The following is a 26,927-nucleotide window of genomic DNA, read 5'->3' as shown; positions in this document are numbered from 1 at the left end:
CACTAGCAACAGTTCAGAAGCCTGAAGATGCACACATAACATTTAGGAACAGCATTTTCCCCTCTGCTGTCAGATTCCATAAACACTGCCTCAGTATTCTTCTTTTACACTTTTTTATTGCAACCTGTAGTAATTTTGTCTTGCATTGTACTGCTGCACAAAACAAATTTCACAACATATCAGCAATAACCTTGATTCTGATAAAGATGAGCTGTAGGTGCAAGTTGGGGCATTTGCATAGAACTAGGTCAGAACAAGGTGGGATGGGAAACTAAGGAGGGTGTCGCAGTGCTGGACAGGGAAGATGTCAAGGTCATAGTCCTCATCACTGGAGTTATAAAAGTTAGCAGTTTGCTACTGAGTGTCCAACAACTGAGAAGTTTAAAGAGCAAATTTACAGGCAACTGTTAGAACTGTCAAATTGTTCTAATGAGGAAACTGGTGATAGAAATGATAATGGGGGAGAATTTATTTTCAGGAGTCTTTGCAGCATTTTCCCATCCTGACAAGGCGGGAGGTATTTCTGGATCTGGTTCCAGGCAATGAGGAGGGTCAAAAAGATCTAGTGTTTATGAGGGACATTTATGGGAGTGATAAGACCAACTGTGAAAGTGCTAGAATTAAACTTGCTTACTTTGCTCTGCATTTGCTCAGTCCTGTGCCCAATTCCACTTAATGCACCCTCCCTGGGTGCAACAGCCCAGAGAGCACAGTGTTAGCAGAACTCAGATCGGCAAGAGCACAGCCCCATTACACTTTCACAAGGCAGAGGGCACTGGAGGTCAATCTCCTCTCCATCAGTACAGTTTGGGATACAATCCCATAGACACTCTCTCAGTTAAAACCTTCAGCTTTGTTATAATGAGTTAATCAGTCAATACAATTTTAAAAAAACCTTCCTCATTAAAACAACTAACTATTTGTTGGATTGATTGAAAATTACCGGTTCCAATTAGATGCAGAATGGAAAATCCAGGTGTAACCGAATGAGCTACTTCTGCAGAATCTGTCTGCGGTGCTTTGGGGATGGGGGGATGGGGGGAGGGCGTGCTAGAAAAGAGGTCAGTTACTTGAAACCATTTTGCCAGTTTACACAGGGGATGCAGACCCTCACTTCTGCCCATGCAGGAATATTGGGAACAACTTTACTACAACAATGCTTGGGAACACTGAACCAATGCATTAAGTTGGAAACATATGGAATCACCCAACAACTGAAATTCAAGTTATTGTTTATTCTGGAAAAAAAAATTCACTAAAATAAGGAATTTAACAAGAGTACAAAATGTCTTTTGATATTGAAATTGAGATAGTTTAACAGCATGATATAATTGTACAATGAAAGAGTTTTCAAAACATTTCCAATCCATAGAGTCTAACAGTATTTAATTCACATTACATTTTATATTAAAAGAGACTGAAGTTTCAGACAGAAAATTCTGCAGCTTAAGCACAGGCTGTTGAACACAGTAAAACCACGGTGTACAGCAACAACCCAATTTATAGCTAGCAGTGCTGATTACAGTCATCAAGATCAGTTGGCAGTATAAATCAAGGGCAGTTATATAATAGTTTTTAAAATTATCTGCATTGCTTGCAAATCTGAATTTGTGAGCTATCTCAGTTTAGTCACGACAGCAGAATGAAGCCCTGTTTAGAACAGGGAAGAGTAGATACAAGGGAGAATGTATTTCGGAGGCAGTACCGTGAACTCCAATAATCCGGCACACGCAGGATTTTGGTGGAGTTTTTAAGATATTGGATGTTACTAAAATGTAGTCATTTTTTTAATAAAAAGGATATTATATTGTACTATAATGAATTTCCCAGAAGTTCAGGGGAATGCAGGAAAAGTTACTCCAATTATTTTGCAGAGTGCATGAAAAATCAGGTCCCAGTGAGTTGAACAGCAGCATGGCAAAGATTATCTGGCAAAGTGGACACTGAACCAACAGAATTTCAGAGTAGCTGAACCCTGGATCTTATTGTACAACTCCATAGAAGAGAATTTGTAGATGCAGCTTGCTGGGCAGAGAATGTAAAGTTGGCAAGTAGAGTAATCCGGATTCTCACAAGGCATCTGGCAAGGTCCTACACAAAAGGGTTGATAAATGATATGAAGCTCACAGATTAAGATACATACTGGACTATTTAAAGGATCCTTTTCAGTCTGTATGCTGTTGTGATAAGGATAGATATACCAACAACTATTTAGAATCTATACTAATGATTAAGTTGAAAAATGCACATCATCTAAATTTATTGATTGCATTAGGCTGGGTAGGAAAGGGACTCATGAGCAGAAAAATCAGATTAAATGAATGAGAAGATGAAGCCTGCATTATGCAAGTCCTACATTACAGGTGTCTACTTTCAAAAGCAAGATGTTTCAATGGCTATAAGTTCTGGGAGGGACATGATAGGGGATAGATAGAAGTCATTGTGTGGAGAAGTGATGTGATTGATCTGGGTAGCTGATTTGTCAGGTGTATACAGGGGACCAGGTGTCCCTACACAAGATATTCAGGCACAACATTCTACAGGAAGGCAAATGGTGCTTTTTTTTGTTTTCATGCGAAGAGGATTAGAGTATAAGGAAGTCAGTTTTTTGTTGCAGTTCTGTAAGGTTTGTTAAAATCACCTCCAGTGTAGCAGAAGTCTTTGGTCCGTATGCCAGAAGAAGGAGACAGCAACCTACAGTCAAGGAACTGATCAGGAAGGCAACAGTTCCTCCCAGTAGAGTGTGCAAGACTCACTGGAATTTAGAAGAATGAAGTGTTCAAGTGGTTGGGTTTGAGGGGGCAAATGCTGACAGAGCATTCCCTCTGAAACTATAGGACCAGAAAGGGGGGTCTGTTACTTCCTTGGGGATGAAATAAGGGATAGTATCAGCATCCGGAGGGTTGAAGTCTTAGAATTCATCGACTGTGGAATAGTTTTAGATTGGTAAATTTGGTAAAAATGGGTACCAAGGAATACTGAATAAAAATAAAAGAATACGGTGAAGTTGTGTAAGATCTTACTGAATGGCCAAGCAGGTTTGAGGGACAAGACAATCTGCTCTGATTTCAGGCATTCGTAAACTACATTCCCATGATAGGTGAGTGTATGCAGATCAGTCACAAATGAGGAAGGTCTATGGATAGAATTGCACAGAGGTTTAAATATTCACTGAATTGATAACTGATTGTCAGTCACCTTCACCCGTGCCAATCTTTGGCCCTCAATTTTAACATCCTGTGGATTGCATCAGTAACTGGTTTTACTGTGGATTCAACTACCTACACACAGGCATACATTTTAGTACAGTATAAAATCCTAGAGTCAGGATATGGTGAAGTAACTAAAAACTATCCCCACAGAGGACAGTTACAGTACTGAACCTTGGCTTTCTGATCCTTTTAAATGAGGAGATGGGACAGGACATCCCCTCCCAAAGGCCTAAAGTCCTGAAATAAAGAATATGTGGCATAGGCATTGTATGTAGATATCAAACCACACGCAGTGCAGGGCACCACAACCCCACCAGGCAAGGCTGCAGTACCCAAACCTGCTGCAAGTCAGAAACAGCACCAGAAATAACATGTGCAAGGTCTCAGGTTCTTCCAAAAGGATTACAAATATAGGAACAGAACTCATCAGGAATTAGATGTATTGCTCCTTGGATATTCACAGCAATAAAAGGTTATTTCACATTCTTGTATACAAAATAAGGCATTTGAAGGATGTCATGGATACAAACATGCTAGAGCACACTGGCCAACAACAGATGCTACATAGGCACCCGACTACCATTAGAAGAGTTATATGGCAGAAGAGGTTTGTCCCTTTCCCCTGGATTCTCAGCAATTCTACCATCTAAAAGCCCTTAGCTTTATCACATTAAAAAGGTACATATGAAACAATGGCGGCAAGTTACATACGATCGAAACAATTCAAAACATCATTCCATTAAGGCATCCTCCAAACATTGCTCGCAATCATGAAATGTAATTGTACTCATGGTTTCATGACTCACTGCAAATTCACCATGAAAAAGTAGAGCCCAAATTGTAGCATTGGTTTTGGAGGATTACATTCTGTAGGCCTGACCATTTCTGTCGAGAACAGAGGGAAACGGGAACAAGATTTGGGATGAGTTACCTCTCAAGAACTGACAAGAGCATATGTGATGCCACGTGTCCCAGATTTAGTCATGAAGGTGGTTTTAACAGAAACCTGTACATTGTACCTCGATGTGTTAGTCCAAAAACAGGAATATGATAAACAGTGGTATTTCGCCTTGTCAGATTCAGCAGGAGGCAAGCTCAAGGAGAACATCCTTACATACTCTGTGACAGAGTTGGTATAACAAATGCACACAAACAAATCTGGTCTTGAGGTAACTCACCCCAAGGCAAGATGGACAGGCCCTTCGATCTTGTTCCCTTTAATAAAGACACACGAGGACAAGAGGCTGCTCCGTGGTCAGCAGGTGCTCAGCAACCGCAACAGGAAGATGGCTTTTCTGACGTTTCTGAGTGTATTGCATTGCAGTGCTGGTGGAATGGAATTGAACGCCATGCCCTGTTTAATGAAGTGGCAGTAAAACTGACTGAGCAAAGCAATCGGAAAGGCACTAATTTGCACAGCAGCTCATACTGGATGTAGTGAAGGTGAAGCAACCAGAGAGATGCAACAGAATGGATACTCAGCACCCTGCATATTTCATAGGCAGTACCAGTTGCTGAACTCATTACTTAAACTGACAGTTTGAATATCTGTTGGACCGCTTCTTGCGCATCCTTTGATGTTATTATCACCTTATTTTACTTTAGCCCTCTCAACTCCAATTAGAACAAAAAAAAAGGGAATTGGGTTTCTCGCCTTCCACTATTGCGACTCTGCTAACAGCCACAATCACCGCCTTCAACATTGGCACACAAAATCTGGAAGCCAGAAAACACACCTGATCTCCTGTTCTGAGGTGATGTACATTGGAATAATCCCTGACCTTGCTCCTTTCCTGGCAGGACAATGTTTCCATCCCATTGTAAAACCAAGATATTTCAGAACATGAAATGTTCTTCAGGACAGGGATTTGAGTGAGGCAGTGAACAAGAACAGAAACCTTGCCTGGGTTCTTCACAGCTTACATTTGCAGACCTGTTGCCACTGTTACCCAGAAGCAACGAATGAACACCAACCCACTAGTCCTGTGAACTTTATTTTTCAACAGTCAAAACCAGCACGTACTTTCAAAGAAAACACATTCCTTAATGCCCCAGTTTCAGGAATAAACCAATTTTCTTGGTAGCAAAGTTTTAATGTAATTTGAATAAGTCTATAAATCAGTGTGCAAATGATCAATTCATTCGTTGGAGCATCGTCTCCATTACACTTTCCCCTCTCTAAGTATGTTCAGCTCTCATATGCTGGCAGAAAACCTCCATTTTAAATGTTTCCTAATTTCCCCATACAATGTGCCCAACAATGTACACTGCATGCAACAAGCAATGGAAGTCAAACTCAAATAATGTACTGTGTGTTGTAAATCTGAGACCCACGAGGTCCATCACTTTATAAAACAAATTATTGCTAATCAATGCTTAGAGTGTGAACTGCTCCTGTGCACTTCCGTGTCAGACGCCACTCCACCAGTGACTTTGCCAGAGGTCTCCACACAGAGACTAGATGGAAAGAAGAATTGCAAATGGCTGCAAAATGTTGGAGAGCTGGCAGCTACATAACTGATTCGCTGACAAGTTCACCCAACTTTCCCAATTATCCCCCCACCCACCCACCCCAGCTAAAGCAAGTGCAGTTTAGATTCTCACAATACTGATAGAATACCTATTAGCCCGCACTAAAAAAAATGCTTGCTCAACAGTGGGTTGGAACTTGGAGAAAACACATGGAGCTTTGTCACAGGGTTTCCTTAAGACAAAAAAAAAAGAGGAGCACTTCCTCATCTGGTGACAAGAAACAAGTCTAATTTTCTGGAATCTGCCCGGCAGGCGATCCATGGCAGCTTGAGGTCATTGAGCAGTGTGCAGTCATGCCAGCACATTTTCCTCTACTACTCCCCTGGACTCCACACGCTGCTTTAGGAAGATTTCCATCGTACCACAGCCAAAGTGGTGAGGACTCCCAGGCCAAAGATGGCAGCAGCTTGCCAGGTGGGGGTGCCCAGCAGCGCTTCCTGTGAAAGGAAAATATGTTACATTAAACCACCTATACATGCATCACACTGTCCACATTCTCAAGCACCCTGTAACACTGGAAAACAAAGATTTGCTTCCTGAGTACTTTTGGGTGAATCTTACGGATTTTGGGCCGTTGATCATGAAAATTACCATAAAATTTCCCTATCACACACTTTTTCTTTAAATCACCTATATTTAATTTCATAACTCAAGAAGATTAAAATGTTAATATAAGCTGCAAAGTATTCTATCTTGCCCAGGCATGCTTAAGCAGGGCAGATGCTGCATGGCAGGACAGGTTTTGGAATAGCTATAAATTTCCATGAAGAATTTCAATATTTGAGACAGATGTTTTCCAGAATGACAGATGCCAAGATTAAGGAAGGCTTTTTTGTTGGTCCACAAATCAACAGGTCATTAATGACAGGTAATTCGAAGAACTTCTAGTGGGTCTGGAGAAAACTGCATGGAAGACATTCACAGATGTTTGAAAATTTTCTTGGCAACTACAGATCTCTACAAATCTCTGGTGAGACCACACTTAAAGAGTATTGTGTTCAGTTCTGGTCACGTCATTAGAGGAAGGATGTGGAAGCTCTGGAGGGGGTGCAGAGGAGATTTATCGGGATGTTGCCTGGATTGGAAAACAAGTCTTATGAGGCAAGGATAGCAGAACTGGGACTTTTCTCTTTGGAGAGTAGAAGGATAACAGGGGACTTGAAAGAGATCTACAAGACTATGAGAGGCATAGGTAGGGTGGATAGCCAGTACCTGTTTCCCAGGGCACGAATAGCAAACACCAGAGGGCATATGTACAAAGTTAAGGGAGGGAAGTTTAGGGGAGACATCAGGGGTATGTTTTTTTTTTATTTACACAGAGGGTTGTGGGTGCCTGGGATAACTTGCCAGGGATGGTGGTGGAGGCTAAAACATTAGGGGTATTTAAGAGCCTGTTGGACAGGCACATGGATGAAAGAAAAATAGAGGGTTACGGGGTAGTGTGGGTTTAGTATTTTTTTTTAAAAAGGAATATATGGGTCAGCACAACATCGAGGACTGAAGGGCCTGTACTGTGCTGTAGTATTCTAGTGTCTACAGAGCACCAAACTATGTGCAGCTGGTTGACGACATGCTTCAAGCATAAAACCATGAAGAGCAACATGTCACTAAAGATTCATTTTCTGCATTCCCACTTAGACTTTATCCCTGCAAATCTTGGCGCTGTCAGTGACGAGCATGGTGAAAGGGTTCACCAGGACATTGCAGTCATGGAGAAACGGTATCAGGGCAACTGGAATTCATCAATGCTGGGTGATTATTGTTGGACACTTAAGCGAGAAGCCACAGACACTGAGTATGAGTGAAAGTCATCAACAAAACATTTTTAGCTGAGTTGAACTACTGCAAAGCATTAGTATCGTTATGCAATTAAATGCATTATATTCAATAAAAGTCAATTCTTTGTTTCTCCAAATTCCTACAAGATACATGTAGTCTGAAATTATATTATTTGTGTTCAAGTGGTCTATCATAAACAAAAAAAATTGAGGAAGCAACAATTTCAGAAAAATTAGTTGCCAGTGTAAACTAGACTAAATGATAATATGTAAATGCCAATTCATTTGTCAGCATATATGAGGAAATGCAAACACCAGAGAAAACTCATACAGCCACTGGGAGAACAATAGTCATAACCCATGAAGGAGACAAAGAGAATAGACAGAACCAAGAAATGAGAGTCTGCCACGGGAAGAATAGAAGCTACAGTTTAATACAAGTAGAATGAAAAATTAATCTCTGGCTTGAAGGCATAAAGCAACACATTCTACACCCTGCACAGAATTCTCACATTGAAAAAAATTCTACCCTCTCTTTAAAATCTTTTACACCCTTGCTTGATTTCTCATCCAGTTATAGCCTGAACTTCAATAGGGTGATTATCAGCATCAAGCAATTTGCAAACTGAGAAAGACAGTACTCAGGTACAGACCAAGGCAGCTGGCCTCTCTTGCAAGGAAGGAACTGAGCACAACAGTGGAAACCCTAGCTATTGGTTTACCAATTTGGAGCAGTGTCCACAATTTACGTCCCCTTACTTACTGCTTGTTATGCCTCTGGCATTTAAGGCAACAATGAAGGTCCTCCATCTCTGGTAGTGTTCAGGGCTTCCTTCACCGTGTCAGTATCTTCCTCTCGGTTTCGCTACTGTCAGTCATGCAAGTCCCGGGTGGAGACTCAGGAATACTGTCGCACTCAGATGTACGGTTCTTCATTGCTGTTTCTGTAACAGTTTCTTTTACGTCAGGGTTGTTAGCCCTGAGCTGAACCCTCAAACCTGGGGGGGGGGGCAGTGGACCATTCTTAGCCTGCCCTCTACCCTTTGACCTGTTTGGCATGGGTGACCCTACCAGGAGCCAAAGCACAAGGCCCTGACTCCAGCCAATATAGCTGTCCGGGTCATTGGGGCACACAAGCTTCCAAGCCACGACAAGGTTGTCGTCCTCTTGGAGGATATTTAAGGATACACCTACCTTGGAGGCAGCATAGTGAAGGTTCATTGGGCTGGGACATTTGCTGTGGAAGCTGAGGGGCAAGTTATATCCGGCAGAGGAAAATGAAAAGCTCGCTGAAGCACAAGTTTGTAAGGAAATCTTAATAGGCATTTCACCTGACTGGGGGCGGGCGGGAGGGTTAATGAAAGTCTGTGGCAAGGGTGGCCAACCTTTTACATTCCATGCGTCAATTTTTTCATGAGTTCTATATTAACATATTTTTACAAGAATTGAATGAGGGTACAAGAGTTGTATGGCGCATCTGAACTCTTGAATGAGAAAACTGACGCATGGAATGTAAAAGGTTGGCCATCCCTGGTCTATGGGGCACAAGCTCAAGATAACAGACCGAGTCCTTTAAGGATGAAATGAGCGTCAATTTCTTTTGAGAATATTTTGATTCTCTACCTCAGGGGGGTATGAATGTCAACTATAAAGGAATCAGGGGTTAAGGGAATAGAGCCTGATTGACCTCAATTTTTTTGAATGACTGTACAGGAAGGAGCAAGGAGTTGAATGGAGCACTCCCGTTTTCTTATCCTACGGGCTTATTGTGAAGAGCAGGGGAAGGGTGTTGCAACCACCACTACGTAATCAGTGCTTCTCTCCAGAGAAACAGGTAGGAAACTTTGTCACATGGTGTGAGCAGAATTATCTGCAGCTTAATGTGAAAAAGACTAAGGAGCTGGTGGTGGACCTGAGGAGGGCTAAGGCACCGGTGACCCCTGTTTCCATCCAGGGGGTCAGTGTGGACATGGTGGAGGATTACAAATACCTGGGGATACGAATTGACAATAAACTGGACTGGTGAAAGAACATTGAGGCTGTCTACAAGAAGGGTCAGAGCCGTCTCTATTTCCTGAGGAGACTGAGGTCCTTTAACATCTGTCGGACGATGCTGAGGATGTTCTACGAGTCTGTGGTGGCCAGTGCGATCATGTTTGCTGTTGTGTGCTGGGGCAGCAGGCTGAGGGTAGCAGACACCAACAGAATCAACAAACCCATTCATAAGGCCAGTGATGTTGTGGGGATGGAACTGGACTCTCTCACGGTGGTGTCTGAAAAGAGGATGCTGTCCAAGTTGCATGCCATCTTGGACAATGTCTCCCATCCACTACATAACGTACTGGTTGGGCACAGGAGTACATTCAGCCAGAGACTCATTCCACCGAGATGCAACACAGAGTGTCACAGGAAGTCATTCCTGCCTGTGGCCATCAAACTTTACAACTCCTCCCTTGGAGGGTCAGACACCCTGAGCCAATAGGCTGGTCCTGGACTTATTTCCTGGCATAATTTACAAATTATTATTTAATTATTTATGGTTTTATATTGCTATATTTATACTCTGGTCTTGGTTGTTGCAACTGTAATGAAACCAAATTTCCCTCGGGATCAATAAAGTGTGACTATGACGAGTCACACTCCAACATTGAAGAAAGCTTCCACTCTACCTTTTATCCAGGCACTTTTAAAGCAAGAGGAACCAAAGTACTCACCCAACCCCCAAGGTCACGAATCCAACGTAGAATGTGCTCCTGGATGTATTCCATAGTCCAACTGATTATAGTCTGGATCATGTCTGGAATCTTCTGGCACAGGGCCTAGAAGTGACAGATTATTGATTGGACACGTGCCTTAAAGGGACATAGAGTAACCAGAGACTAATCTTTCTATTATGGGATAAAGAAGTTGAAAATATATCACTGCAACAAACTGGGACACAAGTTGCAATTTTTTTTTTAAATTAAAGAAAATATCAACTGGTACATGACCGAAGACCAATACAATCCCTTGTCCTGAGAATTAAGTAGAACACAGGTGGGAGGAGGAACTATTAGGAATATCAAGATCTCAAGGAAACATAATCTGGATTATGTCGAGATAATTTCATTGCTGGGAGATTCTCAGTTGAAAGGAACAGTTAAGGAACGGGTGCTGTTTAAAATTGAGCTGCATCTGAATTTCTTCTATCAGTGGGAATCTGAAGAATTCTCTACCCTGCAGGGTTGTGGAAGCTATATCATTAGAGGTACATAAAATGGAGGTAAATACATTTTTGAAAGATTTAAGAATGGAGAGCTTATGGAGAATTAGCACCTTGGGTTGAAATTCTAAATTGGAAAAAGGCCAATTTTAAAGGTATCAGAAAGGATCTGCCACACATGGTTTGTGATGGGTTGTTTTCAGGCAAAGGTGTGTTTGGTGAGTAGGAAGCATTCAAAAGTGAAATTGATGACAGAGTTTTATGTTCCTGTCAGAATACAAGGCAAGGATAACAGGGTTAGGGAAACTTAGTTTTCAAGAGAGTTAAGCAGCAGGCAAATAGAAGGTATAGGCAAGTAGGAACAAATGAGATACTTAAAGAACACAGATTATATTAACAGCAAAAGGATTGCAAGGGACAAAATTGGTCCTCGAAGATCAGAGTAGTCAGCTGTCCATTGAGACGAAAGAGATGGGGGAGATCTTAAATGGAAGTTTTGCATCTGTATTTACTCAGGAGATGGATACAAAGTCTACGGAAGCAAGGCAAAGCAACAGTGAGGTCATGGACTGTATACAGATTATAGAGGAGGCATTTACTGTTGAGATAAATTCTCAGATCCTGATAAGATGTTCCCATCGACTTTGTTGGGGGCTAGTGCAGAAATTGCAGGGACTCTTATCAGATACTTAAAATGTCCTTAACAATGTGTGAGGTGCAGGAGGTTTAGAGGATAGCTAATGTTGTTCTGTTGTTTAAGAAAGGCTCTAAAAATAAAATGGAAATTGTAGGCAGCTGAGCTTAACAATAGTAGTGGGCAAGTTATTGGAAGGTATTCTAAGGGATATACAGGTATTTGGATAGATAGGGATTGATTAGGGATAGTCAAATTGGCTTTGTGTCTGGTAGGTGGTGTCTAACCAATCTTATAGTTTTGAGGAAGTACTAGGAAAGTTGAAGGCAAGACAGTAGACATTGTCTACATAGACTTTAGTAAGGCCTTTGACAAGATCCCGCATGGGAGGTTGATGGAGAAAGTTCAGGTGCTTAGCAATCAGGATGAAGAAATAAATTGAATTAGATATTAGCATCGTGGAAAAAGCCAGAAAGTGGTGGTAGGTGGTTGCCTCTCTGACTGGAGGCCTGTGACGAGTAGTGTGCCACAGGGATCGGTGCTAGGTCCATTGTCATTTATCATCTATATCAACGATCTAGGTGGCAACATAGTAAAATGGAATAGCAAATTTATGGATAACACCAAGATTGGGGGCGAAGTGGACAGCAAGTATAGTGATCCTAGCTTGCAGTGGGATCTGGAACAGCTGAAAAAATGGACTAACAATTGCAGATGAAATTTAATGTAGTCAGGTATGAGGTGTCACACTTTGGAAGGACAAACCAGGGTAGGACTTACACAGTGAACAGTAGGGCACTGAGGAGTGCAGTAGAAGAGGTATGGGAATACAGATCCATAATTTCTTGAAAGTGGAATCGCAAGTAGATAGGGTCTTAAAGAGAACTTCTGGCATATTGGCCGTCATAAATCAAAGTATGAATACAGGAGATGGGATGTTATATTGAAGTTGTATTAGATGTTGATGAGGCCTAATTTGAGTATTGTGTGCAGTTCTGGTCAACTACCTATAGGAAAGATATCAATAAGATTGAAAGAGTGCAGAGGAAATTTAAAAAGATGTTGGCAAGACTTGAGAAACCGAGTTATAGAGAAAGGTTGAAAAGGTGAGGACTTGATTCTCTAGAGCTTAGAAGAATGAGGAGACATTTGATAGAGGCATACAAAATTATGAGGGCTGTAAATGGTAAATGCAAACAGTCTTTCTCCACAGAGGTTGGGTGAGACTAGAACTAGAGGCCATGGGTTAAGGGTGAAATGTTTAAGAGGAACATCTTCACTCAGAGGGTGATAAGAGCATGGAACAAGATGCCAGCACAAGTGGTGGATTCGAGTTCTATTTCAACATTTAAGGGAAATTTGGATAGGAACAGGACCCTCAGGACTCACACCACCAGGTTCAAGAACAGTTACTACCCCTCAACCATCAACAAAAGGGGATAACTACAGTCATTTAAGGACTCATTATATTGTTATGTTATGACTCACTGTAGAGCTCTTAAAGATAGTGGAGCCAAGGGATATGGGGAGAAGGCAGGAACGGGGTACTGATTGTGGGTGATCAGCCATGATCACAGTGAATGGTGGTGCTGGCTTGAAGGGCCAAATAGCCTACTCCTGCACCTATTGTCTATTGTTATTTCATGCTCGTAATTTATTGCTACTCATTTACATCTGTATTTGCAGTTTGTTTACTGTTAACAGTTCCTGACATTTACTGTTACCGTGCAATAGATTTGCTAAGAATGTCCACAGAAAAAGAATCTTAGGGCTGTATGTGCTGACACATGTACCTTGATAATAAATGTTACATTGAACTTTGATGGGAGGGTTAGGGAGGGCTACGGTCCAGGTGTAGGTCAATGGAACCAGGCAAATTAATAGTTTGGCACAGACTAGATGGGCCAATAGATCTGTTTTTGCGCTGAAGTGTCTACGACTGGGAATTAAGATCTAGCTAAATCAACAACATTCATAGTGAATGAAGGAGTCTGGTGGTCTATATTTGTACCTTCTGTATGGAAGGTCATTTGTAGCAGAGGTGGAAAGACCAGTCACAGGTCCATCTAACCCAGCATTATCATCCCTATGGCATTGATGCAGGATCTAAGCAGCATTGGACATTTTATATCTTCTGGGTGGTAGGGTGGAGAAATGTTTCCAAAGGAGGCAAGGCCTCTGCTAGCCAGTGGATCACTCTTGGGCAAGGTGTAGCACCTGCTTATTCCCCCCATCAGGGCCACATGAAGTCATGGGAGCAGGTGGTGGATGGTCGTATGAGCAGTTGGTGCACATCACAAGTCCTGGTTATGTGACCGTGGATGTCAGGCAGACAATCTCTGAAGAGTATTGATAATGGCTGGGGTCACCTGTCTTGTAAAAACACTGACCAGAAGACAGCAGTAGCAAACCACTTCTTTAGAAAAATTTGCCAAGAACAACGGTCAGGAAAAGTCCATGATCACCCACATCATGTGACATAACACAAAGAACAAACAATATTTTCTGGCTGCACTTAAGTTTAGTTATGGAAATGCTGGGTATGAGACTGATCTGGCCAGCAATCAGAAAATTGTCATTAACATTTTATTTACAGGGAAGGCAGACCCAGGCAACCACCAACATCTTGGATAACCAAAGGTACAGGAATTGGGAGGAACAGTTCATGATGATGTGACCAGATTCCTGAGGAACTGGTGTAGGGGGCAGGGTTTCAAATTTCAGGATCATTGGGACCTCTTCTGGGGCAGGTGGGACCTGTACAAGAGAGACGGGTTACACTTGAACCACAGGGGGACCAATATCCTTTCAGGGAGGTTTGTTAGTGCTATTGGGGAGGCTTTAAACTAGATTTGCAGGGGGATGGGAACCAGAGTGTCAGAGCTGACAGTGTGGCTGGGGTGAAAATAAATGATGTTGAAAGTTTAAGCAAAGCTGCAAATAGAAAGGTTGTGAGTGGTGGTAAAAATCTTCTGAGGTGTATATATTTCAATGCTAGGAGTATTGTAGGGAAGGTGGATGAGTTGAGGGCGTGGATTGACACGTGGAATTATGATGTTAAAGCAATTAGTGAAATTCGGCTACAGCAGGGGCAGGACTGGCAGCTTAATATTCCAGGGTTCCGATGTTTCAGATGTGATCGAGGCAGAGGAATGAAAGGTGGGGTGGGGGGGGGTGGTGGTAGCATTGCTTGTTAGGGAAAATATTACAGCAGTGCTCAGGCAGGATAGATTAGAAGGCTTGTCTACTGAGTCCTTATGGGTGGAGCTGAGAAACAGGAATGGTATGGCCACATTAGTGGGGTTGTATTATAGACCACCCAATAGTCAGCAAGAATTGGAGGAGCAAATCTGCACAGAGATAGCAGGCAACTACAGGAAACAAAGCTATGGTGGTAGGGGATTTTAATTTTCCATATATTGATTGGGACTCCCATACTGTTAGGGGTCTAGATGGTTTAGAGTTTGTAAAATGTGTTCAGGAAAGTTTTCTAAATCAATATATAGAGGTACCAATTAGAGGGGATGCAATATTGGATCTCCTGTTAGGAAATGAGTTAGGACAAGTAATGGAAGTGTGTGTAGGGGAGCACTTTGGTTCCAGTGATCATAACACCATTAGTTTCAACTTGATCATGGACAAGGATAGATCTGGTCCTAGGGTTGAGGTTCTGAACTGGAAGGCGGCCAAGTTTGAAGAAATGAGAAAGGATCTAAAATGCGTGGATTGGGACAGGTTGTTCTCTGGCAAGGATGTGATCGGTAAGTGGGAAGCCTTCAAAGGAGAAATTTTGAGAGTGCAGAGCTTGTATGTTCCTGTCAGGATTAAAGGCAAAGTGAATAGGAATAAGGAACCTTGGTTCTCAAGGGATATTGCAACTCTGATAAAAAAGAAGAGAGAGTTGTATGACATGTATAGGAAACAGGGAGTAAATAAGCTGCTTGAGGAGTATAAAAAGCGCAAGAAAATACTTAAGATATCAGGAGGGCTAAAAGACATGAGGTTGCCTTGGCAGTCAAAGTGAAGGATAATCCAAAGAGTTTTTACAGGTATATTAAGAGTAAAAGGATTGTACGGGATGAAATTGGTCCTCTTGAAGATCAGAGTGGTCGGCTATGTGCGGAACCAAAAGAAATGGGGGAGATCTTAAATGGGTTTTTTGAGTCTGTATTTACTAAGGAAACTGGCATGAAGTCTATGGAATTAAGGGAAATAAGTAGTGAGATCATGGAAACTGTACAGATTGAAAAGGAGGAGGTGCTTGCTATCTTGAGGCAAATTAAAGTGGATAAATCCCCAGGACCTGACAGGGTATTCCCTTGGACCTTGAAGGAGACTAATGTTGAAATTGCAGGGGCCCTGGCAGATATATTTAAAATGTCGGTGTTTATGGGTGAGGTGCCGGAAGATTGGAGAGTGGCTCATGTTGTTCTGTTGTTTAAAAAAGGATCGAAAAGTAATCCGGGAAATTATAGGCCGGTAAATTATTGGAGGGAGTACTAAGAGACAGAATTTACAAGCATTTGGATAGACAGGGACTTATTAGGGAGAGTCAACATGGCTTTGTGCTTGGTAGGTCATGTTTGATCAATCTATTGGGAGTTTTTCAAGGAGGTTACCAGGAAAGTGGATGAAGGGAAGGCAGTGGATGTTGTCTGCATGGACTTCAGTAAGGCCTTTGACAAGGTCCCGCATGGGAGGTTAGTTAGGAAAATTCTGTGGCTAGGTATACATGGAGGGGTGGTAAATTGGATTAGACATTGGCTCAATGGAAGAAGCCAAAGAGTGGTAGTAGAGAATTGCTTCTCAGAGTGGAGGCCTGTGACTAGTGGTGTGCCACGGGGATCAGTGCTGGGTCCATTGTTATTTGTCATCTATATCAATGATCTGGATGATAATGTGGTAAATTGGATCAGCAAGTTTGCTGATGATACAAAGATTGGAGGTGTAGTGGACAGTGAGGAAGGTTTTCAGAGCCTGCAGAGGGACTTGGACCAGCTGGAAAAATGGGTTGAAAAATGGCAGATGGAGTTTAATACAGACAAGTGTGAGGTATTGCACTTTGGAAGGACAAACCAAGGTAGAACATACAGGGTAAATGGTAAGGCACTGAGGAGTGCAGTAGAACAGAGGGATCTGGGAATACAGATACAAAATTCCCTAAAAGTGGCGTCACAGGTAGATAGGGTTGTAAAGAGAGCTTTTGGTACATTGGCCTTTATTAATCGAAGTATTGAGTATAAGAGCTGGAATGTTATGATGAGGTTGTATAAGGCATTGGTGAGGCCGAATCTGGAGAATTGTGTTCAGTTTTGGTCACCAAATTACAGGAAGGATATAAATAAGGTTGAAAGAGTGCAGAGAAGGTTTACAAGGATGTTGCCGGGACTTGAGAAACTCAGTTACAGAGAAAGGTTGAAAAGGTTAGGACTTTATTCCCTGGAGCCGAGAAGAATGAGGGGAGATTTGATAGAGGTATATAAATTTATGATGGGTATAGATAGAGTGAATGCAAGCAGGCTTTTTCCACCGAGGCAAGGGGAGAAAAAAAAACCAGAGGACATGGGTTAAGGGTGAGGGGGGAAAAATTCAAAGGGAACATTAGAAGGGGCTTCTTCACACAGAGAGTGGTGGGAGTATGGAATGAGCTGACAGACGAGGTGGTAAATGCGGGTTCTTTCTTAACATTTAAGAATAAATTGGACAGATACATGGATGGGAGGTGTATGGAGGGATATGGTCCGTGTGCAGGTCAGTGGGACTAGGCAGAAAATAGTTCGGCACAGCCAAGAAGGGCCAAAAGGCCTGTTTCTGTGCTGTAGTTTTTCTATGGTTTTCTAATTACATTCAGAGACCAGAACACTACACAGAGCTGGTGAAAGATGACTCAGTAAGTACTAATTTAGAATTGTTGGATTATCAGAAATGGAACGAAAATTCAAAGTCTGGGGATCAAAGGTTAAAATTTGCCTCCAGTCCCACAGCTTCCTATTTTCCAAAAAAATAAATGATAAATGCTCGAAACAAACAGGTTAGGGAACAACCGTGTGAGGAAAGCAGAGTTAACATCTCAGGTTGATGAGAAAAGTTAGAAATCAAACATACATTAGTTGTAAAGAAGGGCAAAGGTGGAGGAAATGGAAAGAATGCCTATGATAGCAAGGTGAGCGAAAGACAATGACAGAGGTGGTGATGGCTCCACTGCTGACTGAGAAAGGTTGGTGAGGACTTATATTGTCACAGGTAATCTGTCTGGATGAGGTAAAGACAAAGAGGAGAACACAAATCAGTCTCATACCCAGAATTTCCGTAACTAAAAGACAGGCTTCCACTACTTAACTTTTCTCATGTCATTAAGCTCAAACCAATCATTGATCCATGTGGTTAAGAGCTGTGTCTCATCAGCAAATCCAAACCATTTCCCCACTATTACTGTTCCATGGAAAGTGCACTAGCAGCTTGCATTGTGCCTCAGAGGACTGCAGTCAGAAGATTAACTTCTCTATTAGCAATGGCTATGAAATAACTTGTCATCTTTCTCTCTACTAATGCATGGAACTATATGAGGAAACAGATTTCCAACTTTCCTATCAAACCTTCTTCAAAGGCTTTCAAAACCTCCCCTTCCAAACACTTAATCTGTCTTCACCAACATCACTCCATTGCTTCAAATTCACGTTTCCCTCACTCAAGTAAGCCCACTCTTAAAATTTGATAGATTTGCCCAAGTGTCCCTTTAAACAGGACCAATGGAGGATCTCAGCCGAAAACATCAACTGTTTACTCTTTTCCATAGATACTGCCAGGCCTGCTGAGTTCCTCCTGCACCTTGCGCACGATGCTTTGGATTTCTGGAATCTGCAGATTTTCTTGTGTTTCCCACTGACCTATTTTAGACTGCAGAACTTTTCTCCTTCTCTAACTTATGGACCTGCCCTTACACAAGATTATCATTTCTGCCCCCTCATCCCTCTACACTGGGGGTTAATCATTCTGCATCACTCAAAAATTCAGATGCAAGTTAGAAACATTCCTTTCCTTCCACAGGTAATCTATTACTTTCTTTCCCTGGAAGCTACTGCTCGATCAAGAAGTTGGTGAATGCATGGATGACATCAAGACTATCTACCAATGGAGCAATCTCACTGCCAATAGCAGAATAATCGACATTCAAGTTAACAGGCACATTGCCCACACCCACAGTATCCATTCATACCTTCACAACAAGTTTGCAGGCAAAGTAAAAGAGTGTCACCACTCTCCCCCAGTTGATGACTCCATCAGCAAACTGTTCCTTGGCTACTTTGATAAATGTCTCCTTTGGACACTTGGCACTAATACCATCGATCATCCTGTGTGCAGGAGAAAGTGCAAATTACTTGGTTTACTTGTATTACCATTACACTTACAAGGATTCAGGGTGCAGAGAATTGAAATTAGTAAATGCATAAGGAATGATCAGGAGATAAGTTTGACAATCATAGGTACCTCATCACATGGTACCAGACCATCCAGGTACTGATGTTTACGCCAAAGCTGGTTTTCAGTTGACAGGTTGATGGTGTCAACTCGTGCCAGATTGCCACAAGGTCATTGTGGGCCAGCAAATAAAGCATTCCTGGACTTTCACACCAAACCACTCCCAACTGATCACTTTCCCCAAGTGTTTTGTAATGGAAAGTCAGGTGATGAGAGCAAGGATGTCTCGTGGGTCGGGATTGGGCAGAAGTGAACCCAAACTGGCCAGTGGTGAGATGAAGCATCCAGTAGTAACAGAGCTAAGGACCCCATCTTTGGACAGGAACACTTCTTGGACTGCATCTCACCTTTGCAATTCTCTGTTGCCATCAAGCTCGTCCCCAATCTGTCTCAGGCAGACGGCAAGGCGTTTCACATCAGGATTATGCAGTTCCTCTTCTCGACCACCAAGCTCAGCTGCAGTTAAATGCAGCTCACAACCATCAACTCCTCTATTTGCTCGATCCACGATGAATCTGAAATTTAAATATCTCATTACTTTCTCAGAAGCAATAAAGCAGGAGGAACCTACCGTTCCTCCACCTTCTTTAGTATTAATTACCCACTTTCCCCGTTCAGCTAATTGTGCACAGTGCCTCGGATCCCACAATTCTTGTTGATTGGTCAAGGGTTCCCTTACCCTGCAGGCCACAGATCTATACTGAACCCATGATAAAGTTTAAGGGAAAGGGGATTCTCAAGATTCCTGTAAAATAATAGATCCAGTACTGACTATGTCTGTGACTGCAGTGTGTTTGAATAATGTCTCACAGCTGCTTTCTTTGGAGAAGATAAGGGTTAAAGTTCACCCAGATCAACATGAGATGTCTCTGGGCTTTTCACACCTTTTGATTTTGACAAAAAGCAATACCTGATGGAAATTAGACAGAACATTCCTTTCTTAATTAAAGCACAAATTTGACGGATGTTCTTAACTTTGTAATTAATTTGTGGCTCCAACAAACCAGGTAGGACATTCTTTTCTTTAATTAAGATGGCTGGAGTGTCTAACAAATTGATTGTACTTTTGTATCAATAGTCCATTGACTTGACCGGAATAGTTATCAAACTGATGCTTCTTTTGTATCAGTGGCCTTATAACTTCTGACAACTCTGACGTCGGGCAGTGAACTTGTAGAACCACCCAGGAGATGAGAAAGGTTCTTTCCCTGATGTTGGGTCCAAGTTCACTCGCCGGCTGAGCTCGAAGAAATAAACGGGTGGAAATATAAGTAATGATCTTTTTGTGCTGACGTTATTTGATCTAGCAAAGTTACGTTTACACCCACGCCACATCCATCTTCTTTGCATATGTTCAATCAGAATCAGGTTTAATATCACCTGCATAGAACACAGAAATCTACAGCACATTACAAGTCCTTCTGCCCACAATGTTGTGCTGACCATGTAACCTACTCTAGGAACTGCTGAGAATTACCCTACCACATAGCCCTCTATTTTCTAAGCTCCATGCACCCATCCAAGTGTCTCTTAAAAGATCCTACTGTATCCACCTCCACCATCGTCGCCGGCAGTGCATTTCACACACCCACCACTGGTTGTGTCACAAAAATTGTTAACTTTATGGCGGTGGTACAATGAAATACATGACAAATAGAGTAAAAAATCTGAATTACATTAAGTACAAGTCTATTAAATAATAATAATAATAATGGCTCCATCTAAGTAGATAATGGATGCACCCGGTAATAATTTCTCTCCAGGGCACAGACCTGGGTGATGAATATGGAGATCCTGGGCTGCCCAGGCATCAAGATCTCCCTCTCGGTCTCGCGGATGTGGTCCAAAGGAATGCGAAGCAGTACATTTGGCATCAGCTTGGCTGCAGGAGCTGACATGATATGTCATCGTACTGCCTTAGGGGCTCCACTCCAGATTTGTGTGGGGTTTACTCCTTAGCCTTCTCTTCTCCCGAAGATACCCACAAGGCAGTGGGATCCGTCACCCTGGATAGGGGCCCATACCAGGTACTGTCAGCCGGAGCCAGCTGAGCCCAGGACTCGTGTAAGGCAGGGTCGTCACGCCCTGTAGTAGTGACATATGCAGCCACTACCCACTACCTTCAAGTCTATTAAATACTTAACTTAAAATGAGTGAAATAAAAAGTAGGAAGGCAGTGCTCATAGGTTCAATGTTCATTTAGATTTTGGATGGCAGAGGGGAAGAAGCTGTTCCTGAATCACAGCGTGCGGCTTCAGGCTTCTGTACCTCCTCCCTGATGGTAGCAATGAGAAGAGGACATGTCCTGGGTGGTAGGGGTCCTTAATGATGGCCACTGCCTCCCAAAAGTATCACTCCTTGAAGACGTCTTGATACTATGGAGACTGGTATCCATGGTGGAGCTGACTAATTTTACAAGTTTCTGCATCTCACTTCGATCTTGTGCAGTAGTACCCCCATACCAGACAGTGATGCAGACAGTCAGAATGCTCTCCATTGTACTGTAAATTTATAGACATCTTTGTTGACAAACTAAATCTCCTCAAACTCCGAATGAAATATAACCGCTGTCTTGCTTTCATTATAGTTGCATCAATATGTTGCATTCAGGTTAGGCCCTCAGAGATATTGACACCCAGGAACTTGAAATTGCTCACTCTCTCCACCCCGACAAATGCAGCCAAGTTGTTTTGCATTTTCAGAACCTTCCATTCTCATTACCCTATACAGACACCCTTCAATGCTTTCTAACCAGCAAATCAGACACCTACTGCAGGTGACGCCAGATATTCCATAGACCTTTTACCCATGGAGAAACAGTTGGCCAGTTCTTGGTTCCTAACATGGCCCAAAACTGGGAATTTGCACCACACATCTGAGCACAGAGACACATCAATTCTGACCTTGCAGTGACTGTTATGAAGCAATCAAAAAAAATCTGACACTTACTCACGTAAAAGTGTTTTCCCTGTATGCATAATTTGCTCACTAATTTGATCTATATAAAAAAAAGAGAGAAGCAAAGTTAGATCACCTTGTTTGAATATAGTCACCTATAAATACAGAGGCCCAGCTGCAGGATATCACACACCGACAGGTCATTGTTAATATACAGCACAACTTTCACTCCCAGCAAGTGAAAGAATTCAACAGAAATAAAAACCATTAAACTGGGGAAAAGATGTTCCATATTTTGAAAAATTAAATTAGGTAGGAAAAGGACCAACAGCAAATTAGGGGATGGAACAAAAAAAAGATTGAGACAGGAAGCAGCAACTTCCATTTCACTCCTATGTTCATCCTTTACACCTTCTCTAAACAAATCAGCTGCTATCAAAAGCTTTCACTGTCTTCTCTCAGTGGCATCATGCTATATACAGATGCCCTTCAATGCTTTCTAACCAGTATTTTATGTATAGAGTGATACAGTGTCAAGCTGGCCCTTCGAGACACGCCGACCAATTCACCTACCCGGCAGGTCTTTGGACGATGGGAGGAAACCAGAGCAGCCAGAAGAAATCCACACATTCCACAAGGAGGATGCACAGAGAATCTGTTCAGAATGGCGGCGGAACAAAACTCTGGAAATGCCCTAAACTGTAATAGTGTTGTGCTCAACTCCTACGCTACCACGGTGCCCAACTTTGACAAGCCCAGACCCTCTTCTCTGCAACTTAAAACTTACTCAACTTTAAAAAAAAATATTCTAAATAAAGGTTATCAAAAAAGTTAGTTTTCTTCCTCTACAGGTGCTGCCTGTGCCACTGAGCTTTTCCAGTCAGTCACGTGCAGTGTTTCGGGCTGAGCAGGTCCTCCATAGATGCTGCCTGACTTGCTGAATTCCTGTAGCATATTTACTTAATCGAGATACAGTGCCGAATAGGCCTTTCGAGCCACGCTGCCCAGCAATCCCCAGATATAATCCGAGCCTAATCACGGGACAATTTACAATGACCAATTAAACTACCAACAGGAAACATGAGCCCTGAGAAGAAACCCACGTGGTCACAGGGCAAACATACAAACTCCTTCTAGACAGCAGTGGGAATTGCGTGGGTCTAGGAAAGGAACCAGTACCGTTCAGGCAGCTATAGGCAACCAGCAGCCTGCTGAAACACTTTTTTTTAAAAAAAAGTGAGAAATGAAAGCTTAAGAGTATTAGTTTCTTCTGACCTCTACCTCCAGCCTCATCCTATCACCAGCAGACATGCTGTTCAGCTCTCTAGATCCAAAACTCCGTAAAAGCCTCCATAAACTTCTCACCCATTTAAGAGATTACTCTAATCAGTCCCAAGGCTTTGTGTTAAACACAGCTTGTTGAGATAAGGTGCAATTACTTTGCACTATTACCATATTAGCTAACCATCCTTAAATTGCACTAGGAAGCACTTATTGAAAGCACACACCCACAGGGAATAGTAGAACAGTGATCAGTGTCTGAAGCAATTTAATCTTACTTTGCCAAAGAGAACCTTATTTTGTTGCTGCAAGTAATGTAACATAAAGAGCTAAATAAAGCCATGGACACATAACAGCAAGATTAAAAGTGAGAATGGGTGTGTTGTTCCAGGAACTGTTAGATCCCCCCCCCCCCCACCCAGGGTAGCAATCAGTTTGTGATAGGAAACCAAGCCACATAAAGATTAGCTTTGTTTGTCACGTGTACAGCAAATCATGAAGTGAAGTGCACCATTGTGTCAAATCAATAAAAGATTGAGCTGGAGAGCCCACAATTGTCGCCATACCTCCAGTGACAACATAGCATGCTCAAAACTCACTAACCTAACCATGTCTTTTTTAGACATGGGAAGAAATTGGAGCACTTGATCTTATACTGCATGACAAAGCACATGCCTGGCAGAACCCAAGGTACAGAGGTTCAGAACATAAGTGAAGAACACAGCAGATTTGCAGATGCACAGTGACACCAAACTGCAGCTTCGGAGGGAACTCTTGGTTTTAATCTAGTACCTGACATGCATTCAACCCCAAACAGAAAAGCAATTTCTTCACCAGACAAAAGCACAATTAGGTCCACCACCACATATGCTGTCCAACAGAGATGTTTAACATTAATTTTAAGCCACGGTGGCAGGTCAGGCTTTGGCCATCCAATCCAACAGCACAAACAGACCGACCTGACACAGCTATTAACACCAATGTTGTTGCCTTATTTGTAAGAACTACCTGATCTGTTGAGCACATTCTTAAATATAATGTTCAGCAGAAACTGACCAATGAGCGAGCATTTTGCTGAGGTTTGCTGGGTGCATTCAGATTAACTGCACAGAATTTATTTGCACAATTTTATTCACAGTGAAAGATTGTGGAACGAGGCTGTGATAAGACACTGTCAGTGTTTTATTGAACTTAATCTATAACACAGATTGTATTTATTGCCATTTCCAGTAAACCCACACCAATTAATTTATCCAGTTAAATATTGTGAACAACACAAAGGTCCCAAAATGAGACATGATCATCTAGACCAGCAACAAATCAGGGAAAATACTTTGAACACGTTGTGTTGGCCTTCATTAGTTGGTGGACTGAGATCAAAAGCCACCGGGTAATGTTGCAACTCTCTGATTGGACCACATTTGTGTTCAGTAATTTCAGGAAAGATGCAGAAGTGTTTTATCAGGATGCTTAAACACGAGGAATTCTGCAGATGCTGGAAATTCAAGCAACACACATCAAAGTTGCTGGTGAACGCAGCAGGCCAGGCAATATCTCCAGGAAAAGGTACGGTCCGACGGTTCTCGGCCCGAAATGTCGATGGTACCTCTTCCTAGAGACGCTGCCTGGCCTGCTGCGTTCACCAGCAACTTTGATGTGTGTTGCTTATCAGGATGCTGCCTGGATTGGAGAGCATGCCTTATGGCAGGGGTGCCCAATCTTTTACATTCCATGCGTCAATTTTTTCACGCACAAGTTCTGTATTAACATATTTCTGCAAGAATTGAATGGGGGGTACAGGAGTTGTATGGCGCATCCGAACTCGGGAGTGAAAAAAATTGACGTATGGAATGTAAAAAGTTGGCCACCCCTGCCTTATGAGGAAAGGTTGAACAAGCTAGATCTTTTCTCTTTGGAACAAAGGAGGACGAGATGTTACTTGATAGAAGTGAATAAGATAAGAAGTACTGACAGAGTGGTCAGCCAGTGCCTTATGCCCAGGGCAAGAATGGCTAATATGCAAGGTCATACTTTTATGGTGATGGGGCGGGGGGGGGGTGTCTTTTTTTTTCTTTTACCCAGAGCATGGTAAATTGTCAGGGTGGTGGTAGAGGCAGATACATTAGGGAGATTTTAAGAAACTCTTGGATTGTTATATGGATGAAATAAATATGGAAGGCTATACAGGGGGGAAGGGTTAGGTTGAAGTTGGGGCCGGTTCGAAGGTCAGCAGATCATGGTCTAAGGGGCCCATACTATACCATACTGTTCTATGGTCGAAAACAGCTGGAGTTCCACACACAAACACAAGCCCAGGACGAGTATAAACTATTTTAAACCGCAATTATTATAAATCTAACAGTTTAGTTAAGTTTACAAAAACTGCACTGTATCTCCCAGTAAACACAGCTGTAAAGAACAAACAGCGTACACAATCAAAATGAAATAGATTTCATGTGCAATGATGTCCAAGAGAACGTTCAATACGAAACCAGTCATTTTAGCAAAGGAAGCGAGAAGCACAACTCGCGAAGCATAACAGGTCAAAAGTTCCCTCAGCCTCGGGAGAAAAGGCAAACAGCCCTGACTGCCCTTTAGCAACCCACAATGCAACATCAATGCTAGATCTTGGCCCCTCCACCTGATTAAGGAGCCGGGAAATTGGACTTTTACGGCCAATACGGCAAGAAGATATCTCCCGAGCAGCTGAAGGACCACGGACATCACTTCCGAACTCAAGGAAACTGCCCGCAAGCAGTTAACGCACAAAGCCCAGCGGCAAGCTGACAGCCAACATCCAAGCAAGGGAGACAGGGCCTACAACACACACTACCGAGCACCACCACCCTCCGGTCCCCTAAAAGTGACAAACCAGGTTAACCTGGAGCGGAGCTCCCGCCGCCCGCCAACTTCTGCAGCAGCCGCCATCTCCGATGCAAAGGAGACCAACCTCTCCCTTCTCTACAAAACCCCGGGCAACGAAATAGACCTCACTCTGCATCCATGGAATCTGACCTGCCGAGGATTCCCAGCATTTTTTTTAAACTTCAATTTTCCAGCGTTCAGATAAAACGGCGAGCTCACCACATCCAAGGACTAGAATAGGCCTCTCCGCCCACGCCCCAAGCAACGGTTCAGGCCTCTTTCACCACCCACCTCAGCCTCAGTAACGGGATGGGCCTCCCCCTCCGAGCGGAGGGGAGAGGCCTCCCCCAACACACCAGGCAATCGCAAAAGGCCTCCCCGGGAGCCCGGCCCGCTCGGATTGCTCCTCACCCATTGCCACCCGCCCGGGCGTGGTCCTGCCACTCGGTCTCTGTTTCTGACTCTCGGCATCACCGCAGCCACAATCACCGGCGCCAACTTCCGCCATCGCGCACACAGCCGCCACCCGAAGCTCTGCAGCCCTGCAGCCCGGCGCTCCCAGGGTTGCTAAGGCGCAACACGCATGCGTGAGCCCGCCCATCGGGCTGTCCACCGCTAATTAATATTCATAAGGCGGGCGGTCCTCCGCCCAACGTCCAATCACGGAACGCTTCGCTTGACTGAAGAAGACTTCTGACTTTAGTCTTCAAACTCCGGACTAGCCCAAAAAGGGAGTTGTCCTGTCCCGATCAATATTATGATAAATATTTTTTTTTTCTTCTAAAGTTGATCCTGACATTTCCAAGTCCTTGTATGCTGATGATGGGGGCTGTATGGGAAAAAAAGGGCAGGAATCTAATTTTGTAAATGATAAGGTTCAGGCTGCTCACTCCATTTTTCCACTTCCTGTACAGGGGAGTTTAAGTTTGCAGTAGCAAAAAAAAAACTCGGTTTATTCGTTTTAGTAAACGGATCTTAGACGGTCTGGACAGACGACGGAACAAGTGTTGGTGATTAGGTTCCTGGTATGTGGATGGATGTGAAGT

At 42.9% G+C, this 26,927-nt stretch overlaps 1 protein-coding gene across 1 annotated transcript; it reads right to left on the bottom strand.

Moving 5' to 3' along the window:
- Positions 1-5,776: 5,776 nt before the first annotated feature.
- Positions 5,777-26,448, bottom strand: LOC134354046 (apoptosis regulator BAX-like). The gene is made up of 6 exons (XM_063062754.1): positions 26,293-26,448; positions 21,787-21,835; positions 19,185-19,352; positions 18,575-18,710; positions 10,237-10,341; positions 5,777-6,181 (listed from the first exon to the last, which is right to left on the bottom strand). The coding sequence occupies exons 1-6, from the start codon at positions 26,387-26,389 to the stop codon at positions 6,086-6,088; spliced, it is 651 nt and encodes a 216-aa protein (XP_062918824.1). The 5' UTR covers positions 26,390-26,448; the 3' UTR covers positions 5,777-6,085.
- Positions 26,449-26,927: the final 479 nt, after the last annotated feature.

Source organism: Mobula hypostoma, chromosome 11, assembly GCF_963921235.1.
Source record: "Mobula hypostoma chromosome 11, sMobHyp1.1, whole genome shotgun sequence".
NCBI classification, from domain to species: domain Eukaryota; kingdom Metazoa; phylum Chordata; class Chondrichthyes; order Myliobatiformes; family Myliobatidae; genus Mobula; species Mobula hypostoma.
Note: the sequence above shows the minus strand (reverse complement) of the source record. Positions and strands in the feature narration are given on the sequence as shown.

Excerpts from the sequence above, each read along its gene's own strand:
- LOC134354046 (XM_063062754.1), bottom strand. The coding sequence starts at position 26,389 with ATGGCGGAAGTTGGCGCCGGTGATTGTGGCTGCGGTGATGCCGAGAGT. Across the intron at positions 19,353-21,786 it reads GGGAAAACACTTTTACGTGA|ATTCATCGTGGATCGAGCAA; the intron begins GTAAGTGTCAGA and ends TTTAAATTTCAG. Across the intron at positions 10,342-18,574 it reads CCTGCAAACTTGTTGTGAAG|GCCCTGTGCCAGAAGATTCC; the intron begins GTATGAATGGAT and ends TGTCACTTCTAG.